Genomic DNA, 25518 nt, shown 5'->3' on the forward strand with positions numbered 1-25518 from the left:
ACAACCTCACACACTCACACTCACTCCTATGGGCAATTTAGAGTCACCAATCAACCTGACATACATGTTTTTGGACTGTGGGAGGAAACCAGAGTACCTGGAGAAAACCCACACAAGCACAGGGAGAACATGCAGACTCCACACAGAAAGGCCCCTGATGGGTTTCAAACCAGGAACCTTCTTGATGTGAGGCAACAGTGCTAACCACCAAATCACCATGCTGCCATATGACTGGACATCATTTAGAAAAACACACCTGTGCATGGAGCCAAGCAGCAAGATCTAGCTCAGGGCAAAGTGTAAAAAATTGCTCTAAAGCTTTGGGTGTTTCCAGAATGAGAGGGGCCTCAAACATTGTAAAATAAAATGTAAAATAAAGGATGGTTGAAATAAGCAGGACTCTTCCTACAGGGGACTGTCCATCCAGGAGAGAAGTGCCTTAATCCAGCACTAATCGTCATGTGTTTCCTGCAAGTCATTGTTCCGGGCGACAAAAAAAACACTACGATGCAAACCTCCTCGTCATGCTCGGCGATGACGCCATCACTGTGCGCCCTGTGTTGAGACAAGGCTCGGTCCATTCCGTTATGTTCGCCGCTTAATTCAGAGCTTTGGGGCTTTTGTGTCGCTGGCACTGAGCTGTCGTGTGTTTATTTTACATGACGTGTGAATCTACTTTGTGGTGAAAGCGGATTTATCTCGACATGGAGTCCGGGGAGGCCACCGAGGAGAAGACAGGCTCTCTGTCGGCGGCACAGAGGAGAGCAGAGATCCGGAGGAGAAGACTGCTCAATAACTCAGAGGAGAGGATGAACAGGATCGTGGGCTTCGCCAAAAACGAGTCCGAGAACAATGGTATGCTGTGGTACCGACCCACTTTACGCCCCAGGTCTGCTTTACGGCTCCATTTCTGTTAAACATATCGCGATTATCGCCTGTTGCAGGCACAGTCCGCACTTTATCTGTGTGTTATCGCGATAGTTTATATATATCGCTCAGATAAATGTTGGACCCAACACAGCACGTTAGAGACAAGACAAAGCAGGGGCGGCTGTGGGGGCAGACTGTTAGGGGGGCCCAGACCCCAAGGACCCCGACACCCCCCCAGGGGTCTTTCTAGTGACTAAACCCTGCTCTCTCCCCTCTTGTCTCCATCACTGTAGTCCTCTCTCCCTCTCTGTGCTGTCAGCCAAATAAACTTATCCAATCAATATGATAACAAAGGGTCGTCTGTTCAGGTTCCCCGAGAGTGTGAAAATACACCTGTAGCTCAGATGGGTAAAATCGTCATGACAAATCGTTGTCAGATTGATTTGACCTCACAGCACTTTAAAACATAACAGTTAGCAGACTCAGCATTTCAGCACTAATGAAGTGTGATGTCTGTTGCTGCTGTTTATTCCCCCAGCAGGAGCATCCCGGCGTCCTGCAGAACCTCGCTTCCACCTCGACCTCGACAGGACAGAGCTGTGGTCATCACCTTCTTCCTCCCCGAGACCGTCTCCCTTCCTTCCAGAGGCTTCGGGACTTGGAAGCCACTCCCACAGCGTGACCCCAGAGAGGAGGGGCTCACCCCTGCCACCGGACTGCAGCGAGCTGCCCGGAGGCTTCCTAGAAGGTGATGTCGCAGGGGTCCGACAGAGACCCAGGGGGGAGCTGCCGTCAGATGACCTCAGCGGGTCTCCGCGCAGAGGCCTCCAGAAGTACCTGTCTCGTTTTGACGATGCCATGAAGCTGCGGGGTCAGCTGGCCAATGAGAAGCAGGCTCAGGATAGCGGCTGTGACTCAGAGGAGTTTGATCCTTTCAGGGTCTTCAGGCTCATTGGCAGCGTCCTCCTCGCTGTTTTTGTCCGGGTTTTTGTCTGCAAGTATCTGGTGAGTCTCGCATTCATGGTCATATGATCGATCAGTGACGAGGTTTACTGGCAGCAGGTTCCAGCACTGTCCAAATTAAGGCCATTCACAAATAAGTTGGCAGTGAAACCACACAAGCCAAACAAATTTAGAGTAAAGCCTGTTTTTGGAGGACTTCTGTGTACATCCCTGTAGAGATATATAAAACACAGTGGAAAATAAATGTGATTTTTTTATTGACTTTAATCAAAGTAGCAGAACACACACTCACACCTCAGTGCATGACAATACAGCATTTTTAGCCTTGTAAACATTTAGTCCTGAAGCAAATGAGCTGAGTGTCTGGTATGTGATGCTCTTATTTATTCATTTATTTATTTTTCTAGTCAATATTTGCTCCCTTTCTGACCCTGGAACTTGCCTACATGGGGTTGTCCAAATACTTTCCAAAGGTGAGTTTGAGCTAGAGTTTATGCTCCTTTTTCTGTTGTTATATGCTTTAATTTAACATTCTGTGTATGCAGATAGTGTTTGGTATTAGATTTTTTTATACTTTAACTTTAGCTTTCTCAAGAAACAATGGATGTAAGCGAATTCTTTGTAGGTGTCGCTGTGCAAAGTTTCAGTCAGTGATCTGCAGGATTTAGATTAAGGTTTTATCAGAATTAGTTTCACTTTTTATTTTGCAGGGACGGATCAGAAAGAACAAAAAGACAAGAGACCAGTTTTGTTATTTTTAACCAAATAAATAATTTAAATGTGAGAATGAATTTACAGCCTTTAAGGCACAAATATTGCTTCTTATAAACTGTTTAACTCAAATCCTTCCTCCTGTCTGTACACTAAATATGAAGCTACAGCCCAGTCGGTGATTAACGTAGCTTAGCATGAAGCAGCATGGTTAATGGCATTTTTTTCTAGGTAAACCAAAACCTAAACTAATACAATTACTGAGCAAAAATGTGCTTTTTATTTGCTGGTCCAACTTTTCAGGACTGTAGTTTTTCTGTTTTTTCGCGTTTTGTTAATTCAACATTCACTTTATTGCCTCTAAAAGGTAAATACATTTGTTGCAGCCATGTGTCACAGCATCTTATTCCTGTTCCTCCAGGTGGAGAAGAAGACCAAGACCACTGTGCTGACTGCCGCCCTGCTGCTGTCGGGAATCCCCGCTGAGGTCATCAACCGCTCCATGGACACCTACAGGAGGATGGGTGACGTCTTCGCTGACCTCTGTGTCTACTTCTTCACTTTCATCCTCTCGCATGAGATCCTGCTGCTGATTGGCTCAGAGACTCCCTGATGGACGTGTAGGACCTCAGTGTCCCCGCCCCCTCCCCTTTTTTTGTTGTCTTCTCCCTCTGTCTCCCATAGCAACAAGGCATGCTCATTGGCGCCCTTTGATGTGGGTTTGTTGTTGACGGTCTGGCAATGAATCCCTAATGCCTTGTGATCAGGGCCACGTGTTGGCTGGACAAACTCAGATCTCAGTTTATTTTACTCTGGATGGAAGTTCAGAAACAGAACAACAGTTCATGTGTGTGAAGACTGTACGGCCATTTATGTTTGGTATGTTTATTTGTTGGGTCTAGCACAGAGTGAAAAGGGGACAGGGAAACGCTGTCTTCCCTGCAGGGCTGGGCAATTTTAAAATTTTTTTTTAGAAACATTCATTATTAATTTAAATTCTGACACTGAAACGTGTCATCAAACATGTTAACGTATCCTCCATCACATTAAATAATCAAACCGATGCTCAGTTTAGTGCATTAATACTCTGCACGTGTGGAAAACAAAGATTTTAGGGAGTAACTTACATCAGGGCTGTGTTTTGTTGCCTAACTCTGCTCTTGCTATGTCTGTTGCAGAGATTTGTGGAAACAAGAAATGTGTTAAATAATGTCATGCTCAGAACAGACATGGGTCAGTCAAATAATTGCTCATGTTCATCTCTGACATATAGCGGTCTGGATTAGGTAATGCAGCTAACTGCTTGGAAATAAACATCTGGGGCAACTTGACCACAATTAAAAAATGAAGGAGATTCTTTAAATTATCGCCCAGCCCTGAGTCTTTCTACGTCCTTGTAATCTCAGACGGTGTGTGATCCCGGCAGTGTGTCATATTGTCAGACTTCTCTGCAGGTGTCTGACTGCTGTGAAAACAAATCTGCTGCAGAAATGTGGAGGTTAACGATCTCACATACAACACTATGGATGCTTTTTTAGTGGTTTTAGTCGGCCCTGCGGTGGGTCAGGCAGGCCTGGAGTCAGTGCATCTTCAGTTTATGATTTTCAAAACCTGATTCTAAATTTCACACACTATGGACAGAGGAAACCTTTACTCGGTTTATATTACTGTAAATGAACTGATCACAACCTTGAAGAGAAGAGGTTTATGGATGTTCATGATCCGTTATGATTGATAGTTGGTGATGGAGTGAAACAGGAAACAGAAACATTAGAAGTGACAGATGCAGGCGGTTTGCTGCAACTGATTGCACAGACATTCAGAGATACTGAAAATATGTACTCTATTAGTTTTAAGATTCAGAACATAAAGATTTCTGGTTTTATTCACAGGATTCTGATTCAGACTTGCTTTTCTGTGAATTCAGTCTTCTCCAACCATGTGTAAACATGCAAGAAAAGTCATGTTTAAGCTTTTAGTCAAGAACAAGGAGTAAATGCAGACACAGACCTGAAATCAGCTTTCACTGAAACACACTAAGGGTCAAACAGCATGTGTGATCCAGGGTCTTGATGTTGACAGAAAGCTAGAGGGAGTGAAACTACTGTGGGTAAATGAAATACAAATGACAAAAGTTTTCTCAACTGCATCGATCATGTTATTTTTAGGTCACAGAACCTGAGGAAACATAACTCCCCCCCTTGTTTTGACGCAGCAGCAGTGGTCAGTTCCTGTTTGCTTTAATTAGTGGATATGAAACATGTATTTAGTGTTGTGATTTCCCCAGAAGCAGTGTGTGTTAGGTCAGCTGTCACCCAGTGTTCAGAAAGGGTCCATCTACATGATTTTCTTTTCAGTCCTTGAACGTGGAGTGTATTATTTTGCACAGCTTTGAGCTTAGAAAAGCAGTATTCTTCATACAGTAAGTTTTTGTAATGAAATGTGTGATTGACGGGAACGTTCTGGTGTTACTGATAAATACTGTCGCTGCAGTTTTATGTGAGGCGGTGGGAGTTTGTGCTTATTTGACTAATTCTGCTTTGCCTCATTCATACACACCTCATATACATTATACCCTCCGTCTGTGCTCTTAATGTTCTCACTTCATCCAAATTAATTTATTAATGTGAATATTGTTTTCTCATGTAAATGAAGTGGTGTAATTTATCTTAAGACTTTCTGACCTACTTGATTGTTTTTGATAATGTTTACATGACTGTTTTTATTGGAGCTTACAGTATCTAATGTATTTGAACTTCAGTAATAGTTTGTGTTAATGTGATGTAAAGTCCTTGTTTAAAAACTACACAGGAACGCATAACCAGACACTTCATACCAAATAAATACTACTTGTGTGAGATTCTCTGCTTTGGCTGTTCTGTGTGTTGCCTCACAGCCAGAAGGTTCCTGGTTTGAAACCCATCAGGGGCCTTTCTGTGTGGAGTTTGCATGTTCTCCCCGTGCTTGTGTGGGTTTTCTCCAGGTACTCTGGTTTCCTCCCACAGTCCAAAAACATGTATGTCAGGTTGATTGGTGACTCTAAATTGCCCATAGGAGTGAGTGTGAGTGTGTGAGGTTGTTTGTCTCTATGTGGCCCTGTGATGGACTGGGGACCTGTCCAGGGTGTACAGGGTGCTAAAAAACTGGAGAGGCTGATAGAAAAAAGACAATGCAAGGTCCAAGAGATTTACCTAAAGTGCAGCAAGTCCAGAAATGACTACCTCCTGAATTTAGCTGCAGCCAATGCCTCTATGAATAAGTACTATCTTGGCCTTTCACCCAAAGAGAGCTGGGATAGGCTCCAGCGGATCCCTGAGACCCTAATTAGGAATAAGCAGGTATAGATGATGGATGGATGGATATTGTATAATGTGAAATAATAAATAAGATTATGTTGAGAAAACAAAAGCTGTAAAGTACTGAGATTTCAGATTGTGTGGGCTTAAATGGAGTCGAAAACACTTTATTGCTGTTCACCCCAATAATAATCACAGACACGTGAGTTTACACCTGCTGGTTTGGTTATTTGTCCGATGGATCCATTAAATTGATCAGTTTTGTTATGCGGTTCTGGCCTCCCACCACTGGGCGGCGCACTAGTTACTGTCACGACAAGTTTGTGACTTGAACTGTCGCAGTTTTCTTACGTAAGACAGCCGCGTATCGAAAAACAGTCGTTACTCTGAACTAATTTCAACTTTTACAAGCCTGGTTTTGTTCAATAACATGGGACGTGAGTCGAGGTACGTCAGAAATACGAGTTTAATCTGGTGTTTTTATCTGCGGCTGAGTCGCTTAACGACGCCTGTTGCTGCTAAACTTTCGATGGTAACATTAGCATGCTAGCTAGCTGAGGCCTCATCCAGCAGTTAAACTCACAAATCTGTGAATCATGAAATAAATAAAAATATAAATATAACTTTTATCTTTTCACCAACACGATGATTCTGTTCTTTCTTCCTCAGACACTACAGGAAGCGCTCCGCGTCTCGGGGGCGATCAGGCAGCCGATCCAAGAGTCGCTCCCCGGACAAACGGTCCAAGAAGGACGAGCGGGACCGGGACCGGAGCAGGAGAGAGCGATCACGGAGCCGGGACCGCCGCAGGTCCCGGTCCAGAGAAAGGAAACGAGCCAGGTGTGTGAGTTGCGACATTACATGTGCATTACAAACCAGACTATTGTGAAGTAAAGCAGTTGTTTGTATGTGCAGACTGATAGTAGAAGTTTCCATAAAGGACACTTTATGTAGTTTGTCAGTTTACAGGGTATGAAATTTGTTATTGGTGTTATGGTGCTTTTTATGTTGTCCTTTGCTGTCCAGGCGCACCAGGAGCAGAGACAGGAGGAGGTCCAGGAGCAGAGACAGGAGGAGGTCGGGCAGCAGGAACCGAGCCCGCAGGTCCCGATCCGCCAGCCCCAGCAAGAGCAGAAAAACCGATGAAAAGTGAGGCTGTCTTAAAAATCAACTCATAACAAAACTGACCGCTGTTATTTTTCTTTGGCCTGTTTGATCTGACAGTGTTTTGCACCTCTTGTATCTTCAATGCAGGTCAAAGAGCAAGGAGAAAGACAACCTGGATCCTGTATCTGAGAAGAAAAAGTCTAAAGAGGAGAAAGAGGACGAGAAGGTTGAGGATGTAAGTGCCAAATCTTCAGTTCTTGCTGACTGCTGCATGGTCACTGCTTAGCAGTGGGAAAATATGTCAGATCTTTCCTTTGTGTTCATGCAGCAAGACTTTGACCAGAACAAACTGGAGGAGGAGATGAGGAAGAGGAAGGAGCGGGTGGAGAAATGGAGGGAAGAGCAGAGGAAGAAGGCCATCGAGAACATCGGAGAAATCAAGAAGGAACTGGAGGAGATGAAGCAGGGGAAGAAGTGGAGTCTTGAGGATGATGATGGTGAGGAAGCACTTTTAAAACCTGCAATGCTTTTGTTTAAACCTGACGGCTGTATCTGTTGAGCTTCACAATTGCCTCTGTGTTTCAGATGATGATGAGGATGGTTCAGCGCCGATGGAGGGTGACGATGACGAAGATGGAGAAGGGAAAGAAGACATGCAAGAGAAGGAGATAAAGGAGGAGAAGAAAGAGGAAGGTGACAATGAGAAGGCGACTGCCATGCAGCAGGAGGCTGAGGAGGATGATGTGGATCCTCTGGATGCTTACATGGAGGAGGTCAAAGAGGAGGTGAAGAAGTTCAACATGGGAGCCATGAAAGGCAACGATAAGGTGAGAATGAAGGGAAAACGCTGCAGCTTGTTATCCTGGACACAAGTCCACTCATTTCTGATGTTGGACTATATTTAGTTTTCTTATTTTTTTCTCCTGCAGAAAGGAGCAATGACAGTAACCAAAGTGGTGACAGTTGTTAAAACCAAAAAAGGTCCGCACACTCATAAGAAGAAGGGTGAGCTGATGGAGAATGACCAGGACGCTATGGAGGTGAGTGTCTCCTTATGTTTTGTTAATGGAGGTCACATGTTCAGGTGGTTAAACATACGTCTCTTGGTTAATAATGACGTCACATCCCAGAGTTTCTGCTCTGCAGATGTCTCCTGATGGGATGGGATCAGCTGCTAATGGAATATATAATATCTGACATGTAGCTGATGTGTTTGACAGTACTCATCAGAGGAGGAGGAGGTGGATCTGCAGACGGCTCTGACGGGCTTCCAGACCAAACAGAGAAAAATCCTGGAGCCTGTTGACCACGGAAAGATTCAGTACGAGTCATATCGCAGGAATTTCTATGTGGAGGTGCCTGAGCTGGCCAGAATGACTCCAGAGGGTCAGTGAACACAACAGAACACAGATTAGAAAGACGCAGCATGTGTCCTTTATCACTACTTAATTTATTGCTGATTTAAAAAAAAAAAATGTTGAGAGTAAGATATTTCAGCAAGTACAAGTTACTGCTGTCAGGTTTACAGGGGGATTTCTGTTTGTTTCATGGGCTGTGTCATATTCTCCTGATTTGAATCTGGGAATTTCCTAAATTAATATTTTCAACCAAAGTTATAAGCTGCAGATGTAGATCATTTAGAGCATAAATATGTTCTTGAGTGCACATTTTCAGTCCAATCCCTCACAGCCTAACAGCTCTCTGTCTGGCTTTTGGTGAATCTATGCAGAAGTGAATGCACACAGACTGGAACTGGAAGGCATCACAGTGAAAGGGAAGGGCTGCCCCAAACCCATCAAGACCTGGGTGCAGTGTGGGGTGTCTATGAAGATCCTCAACGCTCTGAAGAAGTGAGTCTCACTGATGTGATGGTTTGGGCAGCTTTGTGTTGAATGTTATACATCTGATTCTTTCTGACCAGACACAAACACATCTTATTTGTGTTAAATACTTTCTTCCATTTTACCCAGGCACAACTACGAGAAGCCCACCCCCATCCAGGCCCAGGCCATCCCTGCCATCATGTCGGGCAGAGACCTCATCGGCATCGCCAAGACCGGCAGTGGGAAAACCATAGCCTTCCTGCTGCCCATGTTCCGACACATCATGGACCAGAGGCCCCTGGAGGAGTCTGAGGGACCCATCTGTAAGGAGCAGCAGTTTATGCAGCACACTAACATTTACACAAATGTTTACTGATTCTGTTGCTTATATTCAAATAGAAAAAATGACTGAAGTGGGTTAAGACAGACAATAAGAGTTTGGATTGAGGGATGTGAAACTGTGATAATGAACTTCTCAGGGCCCAGATGTAGCTCAAAGGAAGACACAAAAATGGACTTTGGCTGTTACATGTCCACGTCATTCTTCCTGATAAGCCCTCACAGAGTCATTAAAGCCAGTTTTACCTCAGTTAATATTGTTGGCAAATATGGTGCATCAAATTTGACCCATTTTGTGGAAACAAGAAATGTTTTCTTTTCTGAACCTGTTGGCGTCCCTCCCCCAGCTGTCATCATGACTCCAACCAGAGAGCTGGCTCTGCAGATCACCAAGGAGTGTAAGAAGTTCTCGAAATCGCTGGGCCTTAGGGTGGTGTGTGTTTATGGAGGCACAGGTATCAGCGAACAGGTAAACTCACATGCTAATGTTGGCTATTTATTTTGTTGTTAAATTAAAGATCTGAATGCTCCTCAGTCATACACAGTCAGTGTCCTGATGCAGCAGTCGGTGTTTAATCACAGTTATTTGTTAATCAGTACAGCAGCTCTGCCATAAATCATATTGTTACCAAGTTTATATAGTTCAGACATGTTTATTACTGAGGTCATAGTTCATGGTGGTGTATTACTTTATACTTCTAATCTTTTGTCTTTTGTATTTACTCGAATATGAGAAACATCCCAACAGTTTTTAACAGTAGCTTCTCAGTGCAGGTTAAACCTGACTACCACAGATCTCACTGCTTTCAAGAGATTAAAATATTAGTCTCCATGTCCCCCGACTCTGTATCACACACAGAGGAGCCACATGTCCATGTCTCCTCTGCTGCTTTTCTAAAGCCTGCTGGAAGAGAGGCCTCGGGCTGGGTTTGAGGCTGCAGTTCCTCTTTAACACTGTGGGTTGCTGCTTTTGGCTTGTAGATTGCTGAGCTGAAGAGAGGAGCTGAGATTATCGTGTGCACACCAGGAAGAATGATCGACATGCTGGGGGCCAACAGCGGTGAGTTCATACTCTGTGACCCTCGCACTTTTATTGCTTCTCTTACATGCAAATAGGCAAATTTGAGCCTTGTGAGCTTTTGCTTAATTACCTTGCATGGAATAACTGTTACAATATCATGAAGTTACATAATGAACCAAGTCAGTACCATTTACTAAACTGTTGACATTATCTGACCACCTTTGGGTTCAGTCATATCTACAAGACAGTGATGAGTTTCCTGAAGATCAGGGCAAGTGCAGGTAGGTGGACTTGGTGCTGCCTCCATGGTTCCTCAATCTCCAAGCAAGAGATGATGTTTGGTACCTGTATTATAACACGGGCTGGTCAAGACCCATCATTTATTATATCAAATGAGCGTATTCTGAATGCTCAACCAGGGTTCTACAGTGTTGTCTCAGTACATACTCTCATAAATACATTCAAACTGCCTAGAGGAGATAAATGGCAACACAGGGAGAGATTATCCAGTTATTTTTCACAGATCACACATCCATAATTATTTATTTCCCTCACTAATTATTTTTAATTCATGTAGTTTCTGAGAAGAACTATCATTGTAGAGCCCTGAGGATTTACATAATAAATACTGGAAATGTTTTTGCAAAGTACTATTTGTTATATTTTCTGACACATTTATTGTGCATTATGTAAATCTGCAGGTTTTTGTTGTTTCCACACATGCGAGGTAATCTGTAATATGTTTCCCTTGTAGGTGAAAAGGCGCTTGGTCAGATAATGCTTGATGGGGCTCCATCTCTTGTATTATATCTTGAGGCTGTTTTCTGACTTTTACAGGTTCCTCATGCCCCTGAGATGGTACGCAAGCCCAGAGACAAGAAAAGACATTTTCAAATGCAAATAAAATATAACCCTGCCCACTTAAAGCCAGAACTCTGAAGTTAGGAAGCTATGTGTGTTTTTTATGTGTTGTAATGTGGAGTAGTTTTAACGTGGAAAAGGATTTGTCTTTGGTACATTAGTTAATGTTTTTTGAAGAAGCCAGAATATGCATGAGGACTGACTTTTCTTTGGGTAAACAGTTTTGCTCACACTTGTCTCCTTTGCTGTATAGGTCGGGTCACCAACCTGCGCAGAGTGACATATGTGGTGCTGGATGAAGCAGACAGGATGTTCGACATGGGCTTTGAGCCACAGGTCAGTGCCACCCAGGTTCAGGCGTTGTCACACGTAGTGTCTCGCATATTTAATATCTGACGTGAAAATTGTCAACTTTGCATGCCTGGTAACAGAACACTAGTTTAGTAGCAAAGGGATGTGGAAGTGCATAAATAGTGAAAACCAGAACAAATTAGGAAATGAAGAAGTCTGGAAAAATCCTTTTTGATCAGTAAACTTTGTTACAACAGTTTCTTCTGTTACTGGATTTTAAGCTGCTCAAAGAGGGGAAGAAACACATTGGGGAAAAATAACCAATAAGCTCAAAATGAGAATGAGTAAACAGAGTTCACTAAACTCCATGTTTTGTTTTTTTTTCCCCTTCGGCCAGGTGATGCGTATCGTGGACAATGTGCGCCCAGACCGTCAGACAGTCATGTTCTCAGCCACCTTTCCCAGAGCCATGGAGGCGCTGGCCCGGAGGATCCTGTCCAAGCCCATTGAGGTGCAGGTGGGAGGTCGCAGTGTGGTCTGCTCTGACGTGGAACAACATGTGGTAAATGTTTCATCTCTCTCTCTCTCTCTCTTTGAAATGGATTTGTTTAATAGGCTGTGTCGTATTCCTTTTCCCAGTACAAACCACTCATCCCTCACCAAGTTCCTACTTTTTCTGGTTTGTGTCTGTAGCTGGTGATTGATGAGGACAAGAAGTTCTTGAAGCTGCTGGAGATTCTGGGTCACTATCAGGAAAAGGGCTCAGTCATCATCTTTGTGGACAAACAGGAGCATGCAGACGGACTGTTGAAAGACCTGATGAAAGCCTCCTATCCCTGCATGTCTCTACACGGAGGTAAAGAGCCATGTTTGTACACCTTTCTGATCCATGTATATTTTCAAGATTTGAATGACTTTGCTTGCTGAGGTCCTTCATGTGTTCCTTTCCTGTGCTGCTCTTAGGAATCGACCAGTACGACAGAGACAGCATCATCAACGACTTTAAGAACGGAGCTTGTCGTCTGATGGTGGCCACCTCTGTGGCAGCCAGAGGCCTGGACGTCAAGCAGCTGATCCTGGTGGTCAACTACAGCTGTCCCAACCACTACGAGGACTATGTCCACAGGGCGGGACGCACAGGCCGAGCAGGCAACAAGGTCAGGCCCTTAAACGGGAACTCGATTTTTCCCATCAAATCCTGTCTGCAGTTTTGAGGAGTAGCACTGGGGGGAAAAGTCTGATAACTGATGTTATCAGACTTTTCCCCCATTATCAAAGCAAAATGTGTGTTTCTGCATATGTTATGAATCTTTACACTGCACTCTCCTTGTCGTTCCTTCTCCCAGGGCTACGCCTACACCTTCATCACAGAGGATCAGGCTCGCTACGCCGGCGATATTATCAAAGCGTTGGAGCTGTCGGGCTCTGCTGTCCCACCAGAACTGGAGCAGCTTTGGGCCTCCTTCAAAGACCAACAGAAAGCGGTAAGATGGAGGGAACGGGAGACCTGCAACAAGAGCGTGTGTGTGTGTGTGTTACAGCCACAATAGGCAGGGTGGTGCAGATGGAGACGATTATATGAACTTCTGAAATTGTAATGAATGTCATTACCCAGAACCTCTGCATCATGATGCTGGAAAAATAAGCTCATCATCTTAAGTTTGTTGTTTCAACCACTGATGGAAAAATTTCCACAACACTTTGTTTAAACTGTAGGAGCCCACTGTTTCATATTTCACTCAATTCATCACTTTGTTTTAAGATTTGGTGGAAATGTTCATGTAAACACTGGAAATGAATCATAGTTTAATCTGTGGGAGTTTGCAGTTAAAGTTGGCAGAATAGGGAGGAAGGGAGATATTTTTACACATCTTGTGCTGATACATTTCACAGGAGGGTAAGACCATCAAGAGCAGCAGTGGCTTCTCAGGAAAAGGCTTCAAGTTTGATGAGACAGAACATGCTCTGGCCAATGAGAGAAAGAAGTTGCAGAAAGCTGCTCTCGGGCTGCAGGACTCTGACGATGAGGACGGAGCCCTCGATGTGAGTAACCTTTAAATTTCAGTCATCATATGATTTATAATTCAGACACCTCCCTGCTCACTCAGGTCCTTCCTTAGGCTAACTAATCTTTCCAAGTTGATTGTGTCAGCACTTAGTCGTCTCCCCTGCTTTATCAGATTGAGGAGCAAATCGAGAGCATGTTCAACTCCAAGAAGAGGGTGAAGGATCTGTCTGCTCCTGGAGCGGCAGCTGGTCCTGCAGGAACAGTCACCACCACAGCAGCTGCCCCCGGTGGGCTGCCAGGCCTCGGACCTACCTCTGCTGGAAACATCCAGAAACTGGAGATGGCCAAGAGGCTGGCGCTCAAGATCAACGCCCAGAAGAACCTGGGTGCTGAGGCTCAGGTTTGTCCAGCACAGATGTAATATTTAAGTGCATTATATGGGATTATTAGTAACAGCTGAGAGGAATTTATATCTCTGAATTATTCCGTTAATCACATTTGTTAGTGATTAATTGCACAGTACATACAACAGATCCATCGTGCGTTGTGTTGAGATCCTTTTTCCCCGTATATCCAAACTGGCTGCATCTTCATGTACAGGATGTGATGCAGCAGGCCACAAACGCCATCCTGCGGGGTGGCACCATCATGACGCCCTCGGTGTCGGCTAAGACCATCGCGGAGCAGCTGGCAGAGAAGCTCAATGCCAAGCTGAACTACACCCCTGTGGAGAAGCTGGAGGAGGAGCGGCAGGCGGCTGAGCAGGCAGAGACCGTCAAGAGATACGAAGAGGAGCTGGAGATCAACGACTTCCCTCAGGTCAGCAGCACCTGTTCGGATATCAGCAGATTCTTTCTGAGCTTTGGGATTTTCACTGTTCCACCGTGGAGTGTGGGTGTTCACCACCAGCTTGAGTTTAGTCCAGTCACATGAAGAGTCAATAATAATAATAATAATAATAATAATAGAATAACTATATTTTTAATAAATCTGAACCATCACTGTTGCTTTAGTTACACAGCACATTTCTAACCACAGTCAATTCTCCTCAGACCCATAAACACACCTGTGTTTATCTGTTTTCTCTGTCTCTCCAGACTAAAACCACACTTGTCCTCTTCTAAGACAAAATCAAACTTCAGCTAAAATTCTTCTTCTACTGTCAGTGTTTGAAATGAAGTTTGTTACCATGCTCACTATAAACTGTGCCTGGAGCAGAAACAGAAATAGAGCACTGGTTTTCCTTCACTTTTCTGGGACTTGTTAGTGCTCAGTGCATCGCAGTAGGAGCAGAATGATCAATTCTGGTAACGAGCTGTTTGGAAAGTAAACGGCTGTTTTAGAAGTGACCTGGGTTAATGAAGACCTGAGAAACCAGCGCAGAAAATAAAACCCAGTGTGCTCTCCTGAGGTTCTCTACATGTTTCTGCACAACATAAATGCCCATTAATAATGAAGGACAACATTTGAAGTTGTGTGTGTGTGTGTGTGTGTGTGTGTGTGTTCGTGTTTGTGTTCGTGTTCTCCTGCTGTTTAAGACTGAGAAATTGCTTCATCCTGCTGTGGTCTACTTCGGTGGCTGCTTTAATATAAATGGATATGGATAAAATAATAGTAATAACAAAAGTCTTTCTTATCCTGTGGCCCCGCCCAGACGGCCAGGTGGAAGGTGACGTCTAAAGAAGCTCTGCAGAGGATCGGCGAATACTCCGAAGCTGCTATCACCATCAGAGGAACCTACTTCCCTCCAGGCAAAGAGCCCAAGGAGGGAGAACGCAAGATCTACCTGGCGATTGAAAGTATGTGCTGGTGCTGAAACTCCCACATCCTTTTATGTTGTTTCCTCCTGGCTGATGGAGCTGAACACACCAGACATGACTGTTGTGTTTGTGTTGTAGGTGCTAATGAGCTGGCTGTGCAGAAAGCCAAGACGGAGATCACACGCTTAATTAAGGAAGAGCTCATCAGATTAGTAAGGACCTTGAAATTGATAATTAGAATATATATTTTTTTCTGGCACTAGATCCATCAAATGCAGCAGTTTGTTCAGCAGATGCACTAAAACATGTTGCTAAATGTTCATTTTATCTTTTTCTCTCTTTAGCAAAATTCCTACCAGCCGACAAGCAAAGGCCGATACAAAGTGTTGTAGAGGAGAACCTGGGGCTGGTCGGAGGAGTTTCCATGTCTCTGAAGTGTCTTGTCATCTCTACGTTTTCAATCGGAGCAGTTGAAGAATATTTTAGTCTATATTTTTAATAATGTTCCCATCAATTACCTTAGTTTAGTATGTGGTTTTGTTTATATGGCCCCTTGTCTCCTCTGTGCTTCACCTTCCAGTGATTTTATATCTAAAGACCATAAAATGTCTGATGGTGTTTCGCCCTCAGTGTCATTAAACTCCTACAGGAGCCTGTTGGCAGTCTGGCTTTAAGTGTAACATATGTTTTTCTTGAATGTTATTTTCACCACATACCTGCCAGGATCCTCGGATGGTTTGTACTTTTCCTCAGAACAAAGTAAGGAAATAAACTTGATGCGTTAACAAATGTGGAAACATGCTGTTGGTTTTTCCTCTTTTGAATTCAAAAGCCTTTGTTTGTGTAGGATCGAGCAGAATGAGAAGTGCTCATGTGTCAGGGCAGCGGCTTTCAGAGCAGAGTCTGTGTTTGCAGCTTTATTTGCAGGCTCCAGCTGCAGAAAAACATTTTCAAATAAATAAAAAAAAAGCGTCTCGGTGTCAGTGGTTCAGGAGGGGATGGAGAAAACCCTCACTGCGCATGCTCAGACTGCGCTCCTCGTCTTATTAATTTTTAATGGAAAATGGCTGCGTTTCTTATCCAAACCTCAGGAGCAGGGAAATAAAAAGCCCGTTCGGCTCAACATCTTCACCTTTTATTGCCGTTCACAGCGAAACCAACCGACGTGGTGACGGCACGTTGACGATGCTGCGAAGATTTTGGGGAAAAATGGATCGACTCACGCCTTGATCGATGAAAGATCATTTTTCTCCTTAACCCTTTCTGCACCGAGATCTGCGAACAATCGAGGTACAGTAACCTTAGTGCAGATGCTGCTGGCTGCAGGGTGTATTTAGGTTTGTTTTCGTGCGGCCAAATCGGAGATCTGCGCACTTTTCAGCTCTTTCGTCAAGATTTCCAGACCCCCTTTCTGCAAAACCGTTATTCGGGCCAAACGAGGCTGAACTGAGGCGTTTGTGTCAATCGTAACGTTGCACAGGGACAAAGTGACGTGAGGAGCAGGAGGTTTTTTTGTCTTCTGGATGCAAAGATGCGGAATCCATGTGCATGTTTTTGTGAATGAGTGTAACTACAGAAAGTGTAGAGTCTGGAAGTGAAGTCCACACCTCTGTGCGTCCTCTGCAGAACCGAAGACACCGGTGCTTATCATGTTTATCAGGCCACTATTTGTAATCTTTGAATCCTTAATGCATCATTTACTAATGTCTTGTAGTGCAGGAATTAAGGAGAACTTTGAGGGTTGCCAGGTTGTGGAAAATCCTCCTCTACTGTTACACTTTGTGTTTTTTTTTGCTCTTTAATCATTAGGGATCATCTCTGCTGGAAAGGGCTGCAGGACACCTGGACCCAAATCCATTCATAAAAGTGCTTTTATATTTATTCAACATCTAAATGAATAAGTGGGTGGTTTAGTCAAACGTTTGTCTCAGCCTAGTTGAACTCTGACCTATTTTATGTTGAGCTCACCTGGAGTCAGAATTTCAAGCAGGGATCATTTATAGTTTTAGATCTGGGTTTGTTGTGGTCTCCTGGCTTTTCTAAGCCACACAGGTGGGATTTATGCTTTTCCAGAAGTGTTTTTCAGTGTTTTTTCAGTTTTACAAGTGAAAAGACTTTTAGGTTGAAGATGCCAAAACCTCTAAGCATGGGACCCGTCCAGGTCAGTGTTGTGAAGTCTTAGGTTTGGAGAATAAAGCTCTAAATGTGCAGGTGTTCAACATTTCTTGCAGAGTTGAGGATGTTTTGTAGTTTTGTTGCCTTGTACTGCCCAGACAACAGACAGACAGGACTCTGTTTATCTTTGTGTGCCAATGACACGTCACAGTTTGTTTCTGACTCTCAGCAGACGATGATGCGCCAGGTGACGAGCAGTGACTTCTGCATGAACAGCAGGCCGTCGTGCCTCGCAGAGGATGGCCACCACCCTGCCTCCCACTTTGACCTGTGCACCTCCCAGTCCAACAAGTTTTACCCCCCTCCCCCTCCACCGTCCCTTCAGATGACCCTGGCGCCCATGGCCTTACCCACCCAGAGCCACAAGCCCATGGTGTGCCAGAGACAGGAAGTGCTTGGGGGTGGCTCCCGCTCGTCTGGAAAAGTCCCAGGCATTAAAAGCACTGATCAGGCGCCAGACGACCCCAAGAAGAAGAACAAGGCTGTCGGGAAGACGGGCAGACGGGGGAGGCCTTTGGGAACCACCAAGTTAGCCGGATACAGAACCAGCACGGGGCGACCCCTCGGCACCACCAGAGCGGCCGGGTTCAAGACGAGCCCGGGAAGACCGCTGGGCACGACCAGAGCAGCAGGGTACAAGGTCAGCCCTGGGCGGCCTCCCGGCAGCATCAAGGGCCTCTCTCGCCTCAACAAACTGGCTTACAGTAGCACCTGCAGCGGAGCAGCTTTCCCGTATCCGCTGCCACACAAAGAAATCCTCTGTGAACCCTCCTGCAAAGACAAGACAGCTACGGAATAAAGGCTCGACCCTGTTTCCGCCCTCGGTCCATCAGAATAAGAGACGCATGTGTACAGGTTCTCTGGGTGATTGTAAATTCCCCAGTCTGCTGAGAGGAGGAGATTTTCTACTGTTCGTGTTGGTGTCATCTGTGTGCCTGCCACCTGGTCCAATACTGTTAGTTTTTCAGTGCTACAGCTGGAGATAGCGTGTGGACGGTTTCACTACACATTGATTTCTTAGAAAAAAGTAATGCCAGACGTTTAAAGAACAAGGAGCTTTTATCTTACTAACAAAAGTAGTCGTAGCTCATTTCAAGTTTGAGTTTAATGTGCTGTATGTAGCATTTTATCACCCACACATGAGGGAAACATTCATCTGAACAGGGTTGATTACTGTAAACAAAGGAGACCATTACTGAGAGGGTTGTGTGAGATCGGCTCGGCTTCCTTGCAGCACAAACATGGACCACATTTACTTTGAATGTTCACCACACTACAATTTGAATATCAAAATAGCTGATGTTGTTGGATATTTGCTGTTCGAACAAACACGTGCAAAGTAAGAGAGCAGAAAGTGACAAGCAGCAGATAATATCGAATCAAAGAATGAGACTGGACCAAACGTTCAGTTCCTCCTTTGGTTATGACACTTTTCATTTCTCCTTGTTACAAACACGTTTTGCTCAGTTCTCAAACAGTATTAGGGTTTGAAACTCAGTTTTAAAGAAAAAAATAATTTGTGGTTATCATCAAATTTGGCTAAAATAAAAACAAAATCTTGACCAGTCAAGTTAATTTTGTTGTGATTGTGACTTCTAATACATATATACAGGTTCTTAAGAGTTACTCTGTTATTGTTATTGATCCAAACCACTGGTTGCATCACTTAGTGTAAACAAGAATAAAAACTGAGCTAATAGGCCAAATTGACACAGAAACCTTATTTACACAGACCACCTTTAATTAAAGAAACGTTTATTTGACGTGATGTATACGTACACGAGAGACATTTACTCGACCCAAGTCTCAAATATGCATAAGATATTTCTAATTTAATGCTGAGGACGTTATCATGAACACAACATCTCCGAGGAGACTGCTCTGTGTCTTACACTGTGAAATCTGCAGGCGGAGGCAGCAGAGAGACAAAGAAACCAGAAACAAATGTGATACAAAGAGTTAACGATCAATGGAAGCATCAACGTTCATCCTCTTAAATACCTGAGAGAACAACTCGTAACTTGTGTGTATGGAGCATTTAAAACCACTGATACAGGTGCGTGACAGACTACAGATCATCCCACGGTCTCATTTGACTCATTCACCAGAGTTTGTCAAAATATGTACGGACTTTTTATTTTCACTTATTTTGCACAGGCACTTGTAAAATAATGTTATCAGACGTTTTATTATGTTTAACATGTTTTAAATCATCCTAAATATAGTAGAGGACATATAATCAATATCATTTTCATCCACTGACTCTTGACTACTTGTTACAAACTGTTTTCTAGTTTTTGTCATTGACAAATGAGTTTTTGTGCAAAAATCTTGCCTTGACAAACATTTTGTTTTTGGTAGGGAGTTTAAGAAATTGGATAAATGATAAAATTGAACATAGGTAAATTTGGTGCAATAATCTGTCGTATGTATCGTACTGTGGAAACTTTGATACTATCACCTTTTCTTATAGTTGTATTTTGATACCTGTGTACAAGGACTTTTGTTGATGTGTGTAGTGTTGACAGAGGTTACTGAAATGTCACATGCAAACATCCTTTCACCCTCCTTTACCAAAGAATATGATGTTATCTAAGTGTAGGAATATTCCAACATGTCACGAAATAACCTTAGCATGAAAGTTACTGTGTAAAATGCAAATGAAAAAGCATCTGAAGCCCATTAAGGATAGTATGATTGTTTGGATTAATACAAAACCTTTAAATTCGTGCACCTGATTTATGTAATTCATGCTTCAAAGGATTAAAGTTACAGTTTCTTGAGTACACTGTAAATTGCTAAACATTGATAATGTAAATTTAGTTCCTTGTATTTCTTTGTTTTTACATTTATCTGTTATTCCACATTGAAAAAGATTCTCTTTTTATATATAATTCCTGTGTAGCCATGATGTTTGATATTTAACTGGTTTTGTTGAGGCTATGGTTGAAGTTTTATTTGTTATTTTTTACTAATTTAGTTTTTTTAGGTTTTAGATGTGCACAGAGGTGCAGATAAACACGCTGGCAGGATGTCTAGTTAGTTAGACAGGAAGACAGTTTCACATGTCGTAGTAGTAAAAGCACAGGTGTAAAATAAAAATGAATCATCATCGGTTTCAGGGTCCTGGTGTTGTTCATGCTGACTCACAGTCATGATGTAGTGGGACACCTGAATAGATTGTCAGTAACACCCGTGCTTCTTTCTCCCTCTCTGAGAACTTAAAGTATCTGCTGTGAAAAACACTCCCACCTTTCGGGAGAATTTCTTACTGAAAAGCTGACACATGTTTTGTGATTTTTGTCCATATTGAAGACTAACTGTGGACTCATCATCATTCATTTTGATGGTGTTTCTCTTACCTGTGCAACAGAACACAAATGTTTCAGTTTCACTTCAGTTTTTTACTGTGAGTAAAAATAACGACTGTTGTATTGTCTCGGTTCACGTTAGGACGTATTTACTATCCAGTACAGTAGAAGTAGATACTAGTGTAGGTTGGAATATGAAGTGAAACCCTCAGAAACATCTTTCAGCTTTCCAGAAAGATTTGAAATGTTGCTGGCTGGTTTATGTCAGGTGGAGTGGGACTTCTAGATGCTCTATGATGAGCATCCTGGGCAGCTTCAATTGGAATTTGAAGGTGGAAAAGTCATGGATACGATTTTGGCAGGACTTTCTTCTCCACAGGAATATCTTTTGTTAGCCTGTCACATTACTGCGATTGTGATATTTGGGCTTTCTGTACAGTTGCTCCACTTGTTTAACATTTAAGACTTTGGATTGTTCAGTGCGTAATGACTGATCTATGTGCCAGGCGTTGGGTGTGCCCTCAGAGCACCCTCATCTGTTTCACTATGTAGCTCTGAGTCATAAATATATAGACATTATGTATGAACTATTTGTTTTGCTAATTTTTCTGGTTTGATGGAACATACTGACTTTGTGTTTCATGATCATCACAGAACGGTTGAGGGATGATGATGGAAGGTGAATTAGCTATAACCAACTCACTCACATTGTTAATTTATTGACATTCCTGTCATTGTTAGCTCAATCACTGCAGACAGAAGGCACAGATATTAATAGTTGCTTTTTTGTTATTGTTTTTGAGTTTTCAGCATCTTCAACATTAAATGAACACATGGTCTGTTGGTCTGTAGATGATAATTTAAAAATATTACCTCACATTTTGAGTGTTTTTGAGGATATATGAAGCCCAGTGTGACTGGCAAAGCCCACAGAGCTTTGTATGATTCACATTTTACTCCTGCATGATTGTTGTGGAATGTTCAAAAGTTGTGTAATAAATATGAAAGTAAAACAGAAAATTTTCTCTATTGTCAAACCTTTCACAAATCGATGTGATTGAGCTGTAAACTGCCCCCTCTTCTATAAAGTTTATGTTATTTATCTGTCTTCAGAAATCTCCTCATGTGTTTTTTCACAAAGTATTTTTCATAAGGTATTACAGTAGTTTCAGTTTAGTATATTTTATGAAAAATAAAGTTTTTTTTCTATCCAGTATTATTACAGGGCAAAATGTCGCATATAGGAATTTAATGTTAAAAAAAAACAAACAAACATTAATTTATTTGTTTGTTTATGTAATCTAAAGTAACTTCCGTGTTTCCCCGGAAGTCATTTCCATGCCCGGAAGCTGAACTGGAATGTGTACCGTTTATTTTCTACCGCTCCAGCTGAATATTCGTTCCTGTGCGCTGGTCGTCAATATGTCGTGATTATTGATCATACATGAAATTGATTTTTAAAAAATATGACGGTGGCTTTGAACAAAGTTCATGTCTCTTATGTTTTGTTATATTTGTTGTGTCTTTCTGAATTTTGGAGGTTTTCGTCGGCTACAGCTGAAGGTAAGAGACACGTTAGCTGCACTTTGCTAATTTAAGTGACGTTAACGTTAATATTCATTTAACATTTACAGTTTATTTAACAAGCTTTTTCTCACAGTTTGCTGTTTATGTTTATGTTTCATCAACCAATCAGATCAGACTGTTGTATCATAACGTGACGTTTTACTGTCTTCATTGAATGAAAGAGTCACATAGCATTTTAGCTAAATAACCATTTATTATTAGTGATTCACTCACATTAAATGTTTCCAGAATGACCCACGTTAATTGTGTTTTTCTAAATTAGTTTGGACATTTCAGGAGTTTTATTGTGCAGGACTGATCTTAGCTCATGTTGTTTTATTAACATATTTTTAAATGAACTATTTCACCTTCTCTAAGGTGTCATGTATTTAACTAAGACTAGTTAATATGGGAAATATTCAGCTATGAGAACAATCATCAGTTGCAGCTGTAATTTTAATGTGTCTGTGTAATGAGCTTTCATGTGCTGAGCTCCATGTGTATTGTTACTGATCCTTTCAGAGAATGACGAGACACCAGAGCTCACGGTGTCAGAGAACTCAGTTTCCGACTTGGAGAACAGCCCCAGGTTTGTGGAGTCAAACGACCTGGAATCGCTGCCAAAGAGGCAGTTCAAGACAGCTGAGATCGCAGATGCTGTGATGGGCAGTGAGACCCCCATCAGTCCTTCAGACATCGAGTCGCTCTTCCCCAAAAATGTGAAAGACTTTCAGTCGGGTTTTTCCCCACCTTGTGATGAGAGCAACGCCCAGTGCGGGTCTCCTGTCCTTGCAGCTCCCGGGGAGTTGCTGGAGGAGAAGGGCACTGAAACATCACTGCAGGTTAGTGACTAGAAGATCAGAGGTTCTCAGTCTCAGGGTCGAGAAATGTGTCTGACATATCTGTGCACATATATTTCAACTTGGCCATCATCAGAACTGATGTAGAAACCACATATTTGAAATTGAAATGCTTCTTGTTTTATAAAATTTAAAAACGTAATAAATGTTTAGGTTACATACACAGAGACTATTGGACATGCAAACGTATTTCTAATAGAAAAATGAACATCCAGTGTACAAATAAAGACAAATTAATAAAAGGAATATTTTGCATGAAGTTGCTATTTGCTTACTTTTTTTAGAATCAGTCAGAATTGGATTGGATTTGACCTTTTTGTGTCATTCCGAGCAGCAGTACTGAGGTCTCAGAACAGATCCGTTAAAACAGAGAGCAGGGCCTAGCACCTGACCTCTCCCTGGGTGTTTTACCTCCAGGTCACTCTTGACATAGTGCATCCAGACATCACGACATCTGAGGAGCAGAACACCACAGAAAGCACCAAGACATACAAGGTGAACTGCGATAAGAGGAACATCACAGGAATGGACAGTTTCACCGTGCAGGTCCTCAACGCATCACAGGTATTCACAGTGGCCCCCCCAGCACACATCTGAATGGCATTTCCTTCATTTGATCTTACAGTTATGGAAACATACACATTTTTAATTGATCATAATTTACCTAATTATTCACCCATAATATTGGTAGAAATATAAGAATTAGAAAAAAAATCATTTTTTGCTTTATTTTATTAGACCTAAGTAGTTTAGTGAAATGTGGTGATTTAAACTGTACTCTCTTATGCAGAGAGTTGTTTCTGTTCAGCCTCGCCTCAGTCTCTCTGCTTGTTTCTCATTGCATTCAGGACCTGATGGAGTTCCTGAATGCTAACAGCACAGAGTGCTCTGTGGTGCTGTTTTTCACCACCTGGTGCCAGTTCTCAGCCAGCCTGGCACCTCACTTCAACGCCCTGCCCAGAGTCTTTCCCAGCATACACTTCTTGGCACTAGATGCTTCTCAGCACAGCAGGTGATTGACCTTAAAATGTGTCATCCGTCCCTTTGTGAAAGCCCCTTTAAAGGCAACAGGCTGATTAATCTGCTGATGTGATTTGGCTTAAAGCCTCACTGTCATACATGATCTGAACAAGGCTTTTGGCTAAATTAGGTCAGCAGAGTTGTCAGGTCTTTGATTATAAATCATTTCATGTAAAGACGTATTTGTAATATTCTAGACATGAATATAAAAACATTACAAACACTGTTGAAAAGATCTGACACAGTGTGAATACAGACTCGAAAAGCACCAAGAGCTGAAACAACACTCTTTGAAAAGAGCTTCAACCAAAACTGCACTACTGAATTTGGATATTTTGAAGTTAATGTTTTAGTTTGAATTGCCGTTCTTCTGCCTTGTCTGGCTCCATCCTCCACCAGCCTCTCCACGAGGTTTGGGACCGTGGCAGTGCCCAACATCCTTCTGTTCCAGGGGGCCAAACCCATGGCTCGTTTCAATCACACAGACAGAACTCTGGAGACGCTCACGTCCTTCATCGCTAACCAGACAGGTACAGATAGGTCAGAACCAGTCTGAACTGATGCTGTTTTTTGATGGTGCACTGTAAATGCTGGGCAGTTTGTGGGCACTGAATTAATAATTAATTACATAGCACAAAGCTGCTCAGCTGTCATTGTAGTGATTTCACTTATTCCATTTGTTATGTTTGCTCCACACACCTGAACATTGTCCTAAATACTAGTAGAACTTTAAACTATAAACCTGCTGCTGTATTTTCTAAAAAATGTTTATGTGGCCCAGGATTTGAAGTCGGCCTCGACAGAAACGTGACAGATGCAGACCGCCTGGGCCCCCTCCCTGGTGTCCCCGTGAAGGGCATCGACTGGCTGCTGGTCTTCTCCATCCTCTTCATCACAGGCTTCTCACTGTACGCCATCCTGCGGACGGACAGCATCCGCTGGCTCATACCGGGGCAGGAGCATGAGCATCAGGACTGAAAGTGCACATGCACATGTACATGCACCACAGATCACTAGATGCAAACATTCAGTTCAGTTCAATTCAGTTATTTGTTAACATGTGTTGTATCAGGTAACAGTCGCTAATCTGCTCATGGTTTTAGTGTTTGATGAATGAAAGTAATTATTTGAGCCATTGTGATTCTTAATAAACAATATAATTTGATGGTGTAACATTTCAGGGCTGCATGTTACAGAAGTGTGCTTCTGTCTTTTATTAATTTCTCACCAGTAATCCTGGAGTACACATTACAGAGAAGATCTAACCAGTGGTCGAGGAAATACAGAGAAAGTAGCTCACTTTAAAAATGCTCTGTTAAAATGATAAGTCCTGCTTTCATAGTACAAAAATATAAACTGTACTTATGGAATCAAAGAACACACGTGGTGGAATGCCACCTTTTATCTTATATGATAGATAGATAGATACATAGATAGATAGATACTTTATTCATCCCCCATGGGGGAAATTCAGATTGTCCAGCAGCTCTTACATTAACTTTAACATAGACATTTTACTATAAAATATAATAAACA

General features: G+C 42.6%; 4 protein-coding genes across 7 annotated transcripts; all 4 read left to right on the forward strand.

The window, feature by feature from the left end:
• The first annotated feature begins 542 nt into the window (after positions 1 to 542).
• On the forward strand, positions 543 to 5409 carry camlg (calcium modulating ligand). 2 transcript variants are annotated; one of them, XM_026329361.1, is made up of 4 exons: positions 543 to 855; positions 1409 to 1875; positions 2241 to 2306; positions 2966 to 5409. In XM_026329361.1, exons 1-4 carry the CDS (start codon positions 705 to 707, stop codon positions 3155 to 3157), a joined length of 876 nt encoding a protein of 291 aa, XP_026185146.1. In that variant the 5' UTR covers positions 543 to 704; the 3' UTR covers positions 3158 to 5409. The 2 variants fall into 2 exon arrangements, with proteins under 2 accessions (XP_026185146.1, XP_026185148.1); XM_026329363.1 differs by having other exon boundaries at positions 1412 to 1875.
• Positions 5410 to 6153: 744 nt separating this feature from the next.
• On the forward strand, positions 6154 to 15847 carry ddx46 (DEAD (Asp-Glu-Ala-Asp) box polypeptide 46). The gene is made up of 23 exons (XM_026328868.1): positions 6154 to 6287; positions 6510 to 6680; positions 6867 to 6989; positions 7095 to 7182; positions 7276 to 7444; positions 7533 to 7774; positions 7877 to 7987; positions 8168 to 8333; positions 8677 to 8797; positions 8918 to 9093; positions 9457 to 9578; positions 10091 to 10169; positions 11245 to 11327; positions 11680 to 11844; positions 11976 to 12138; positions 12246 to 12439; positions 12629 to 12766; positions 13176 to 13325; positions 13463 to 13690; positions 13891 to 14109; positions 14945 to 15089; positions 15189 to 15262; positions 15395 to 15847. Exons 1-23 carry the CDS (start codon positions 6271 to 6273, stop codon positions 15440 to 15442), a joined length of 3192 nt encoding a protein of 1063 aa, XP_026184653.1. The 5' UTR covers positions 6154 to 6270; the 3' UTR covers positions 15443 to 15847.
• A 254-nt stretch (positions 15848 to 16101) lies between these two features.
• On the forward strand, positions 16102 to 21184 carry c14h5orf24 (chromosome 14 C5orf24 homolog). 2 transcript variants are annotated; one of them, XM_026329384.1, is made up of 2 exons: positions 16102 to 16340; positions 17395 to 21184. In XM_026329384.1, exon 2 carries the CDS (start codon positions 17401 to 17403, stop codon positions 18022 to 18024), a length of 624 nt encoding a protein of 207 aa, XP_026185169.1. In that variant the 5' UTR covers positions 16102 to 16340; positions 17395 to 17400; the 3' UTR covers positions 18025 to 21184. The 2 variants fall into 2 exon arrangements, with proteins under 2 accessions (XP_026185169.1, XP_026185168.1); XM_026329383.1 differs by having other exon boundaries at positions 17398 to 21184.
• Positions 21185 to 21894: 710 nt separating this feature from the next.
• Positions 21895 to 25157, forward strand: txndc15 (thioredoxin domain containing 15). Of its 2 annotated transcripts, none has more exons than XM_026328466.2 (6): positions 21895 to 22099; positions 22625 to 22944; positions 23380 to 23526; positions 23811 to 23974; positions 24382 to 24520; positions 24763 to 25157. In XM_026328466.2, exons 1-6 carry the CDS (start codon positions 22003 to 22005, stop codon positions 24958 to 24960), a joined length of 1065 nt encoding a protein of 354 aa, XP_026184251.1. In that variant the 5' UTR covers positions 21895 to 22002; the 3' UTR covers positions 24961 to 25157. The 2 variants fall into 2 exon arrangements, with proteins under 2 accessions (XP_026184251.1, XP_026184252.1); XM_026328467.2 differs by having other exon boundaries at positions 21896 to 22099; positions 24382 to 24512; positions 24764 to 25157.
• Positions 25158 to 25518: the final 361 nt, after the last annotated feature.

The sequence above is a fragment of the Mastacembelus armatus genome, chromosome 14 (genome assembly GCF_900324485.2).
Source record: "Mastacembelus armatus chromosome 14, fMasArm1.2, whole genome shotgun sequence".
NCBI lineage: Eukaryota > Metazoa > Chordata > Actinopteri > Synbranchiformes > Mastacembelidae > Mastacembelus > Mastacembelus armatus.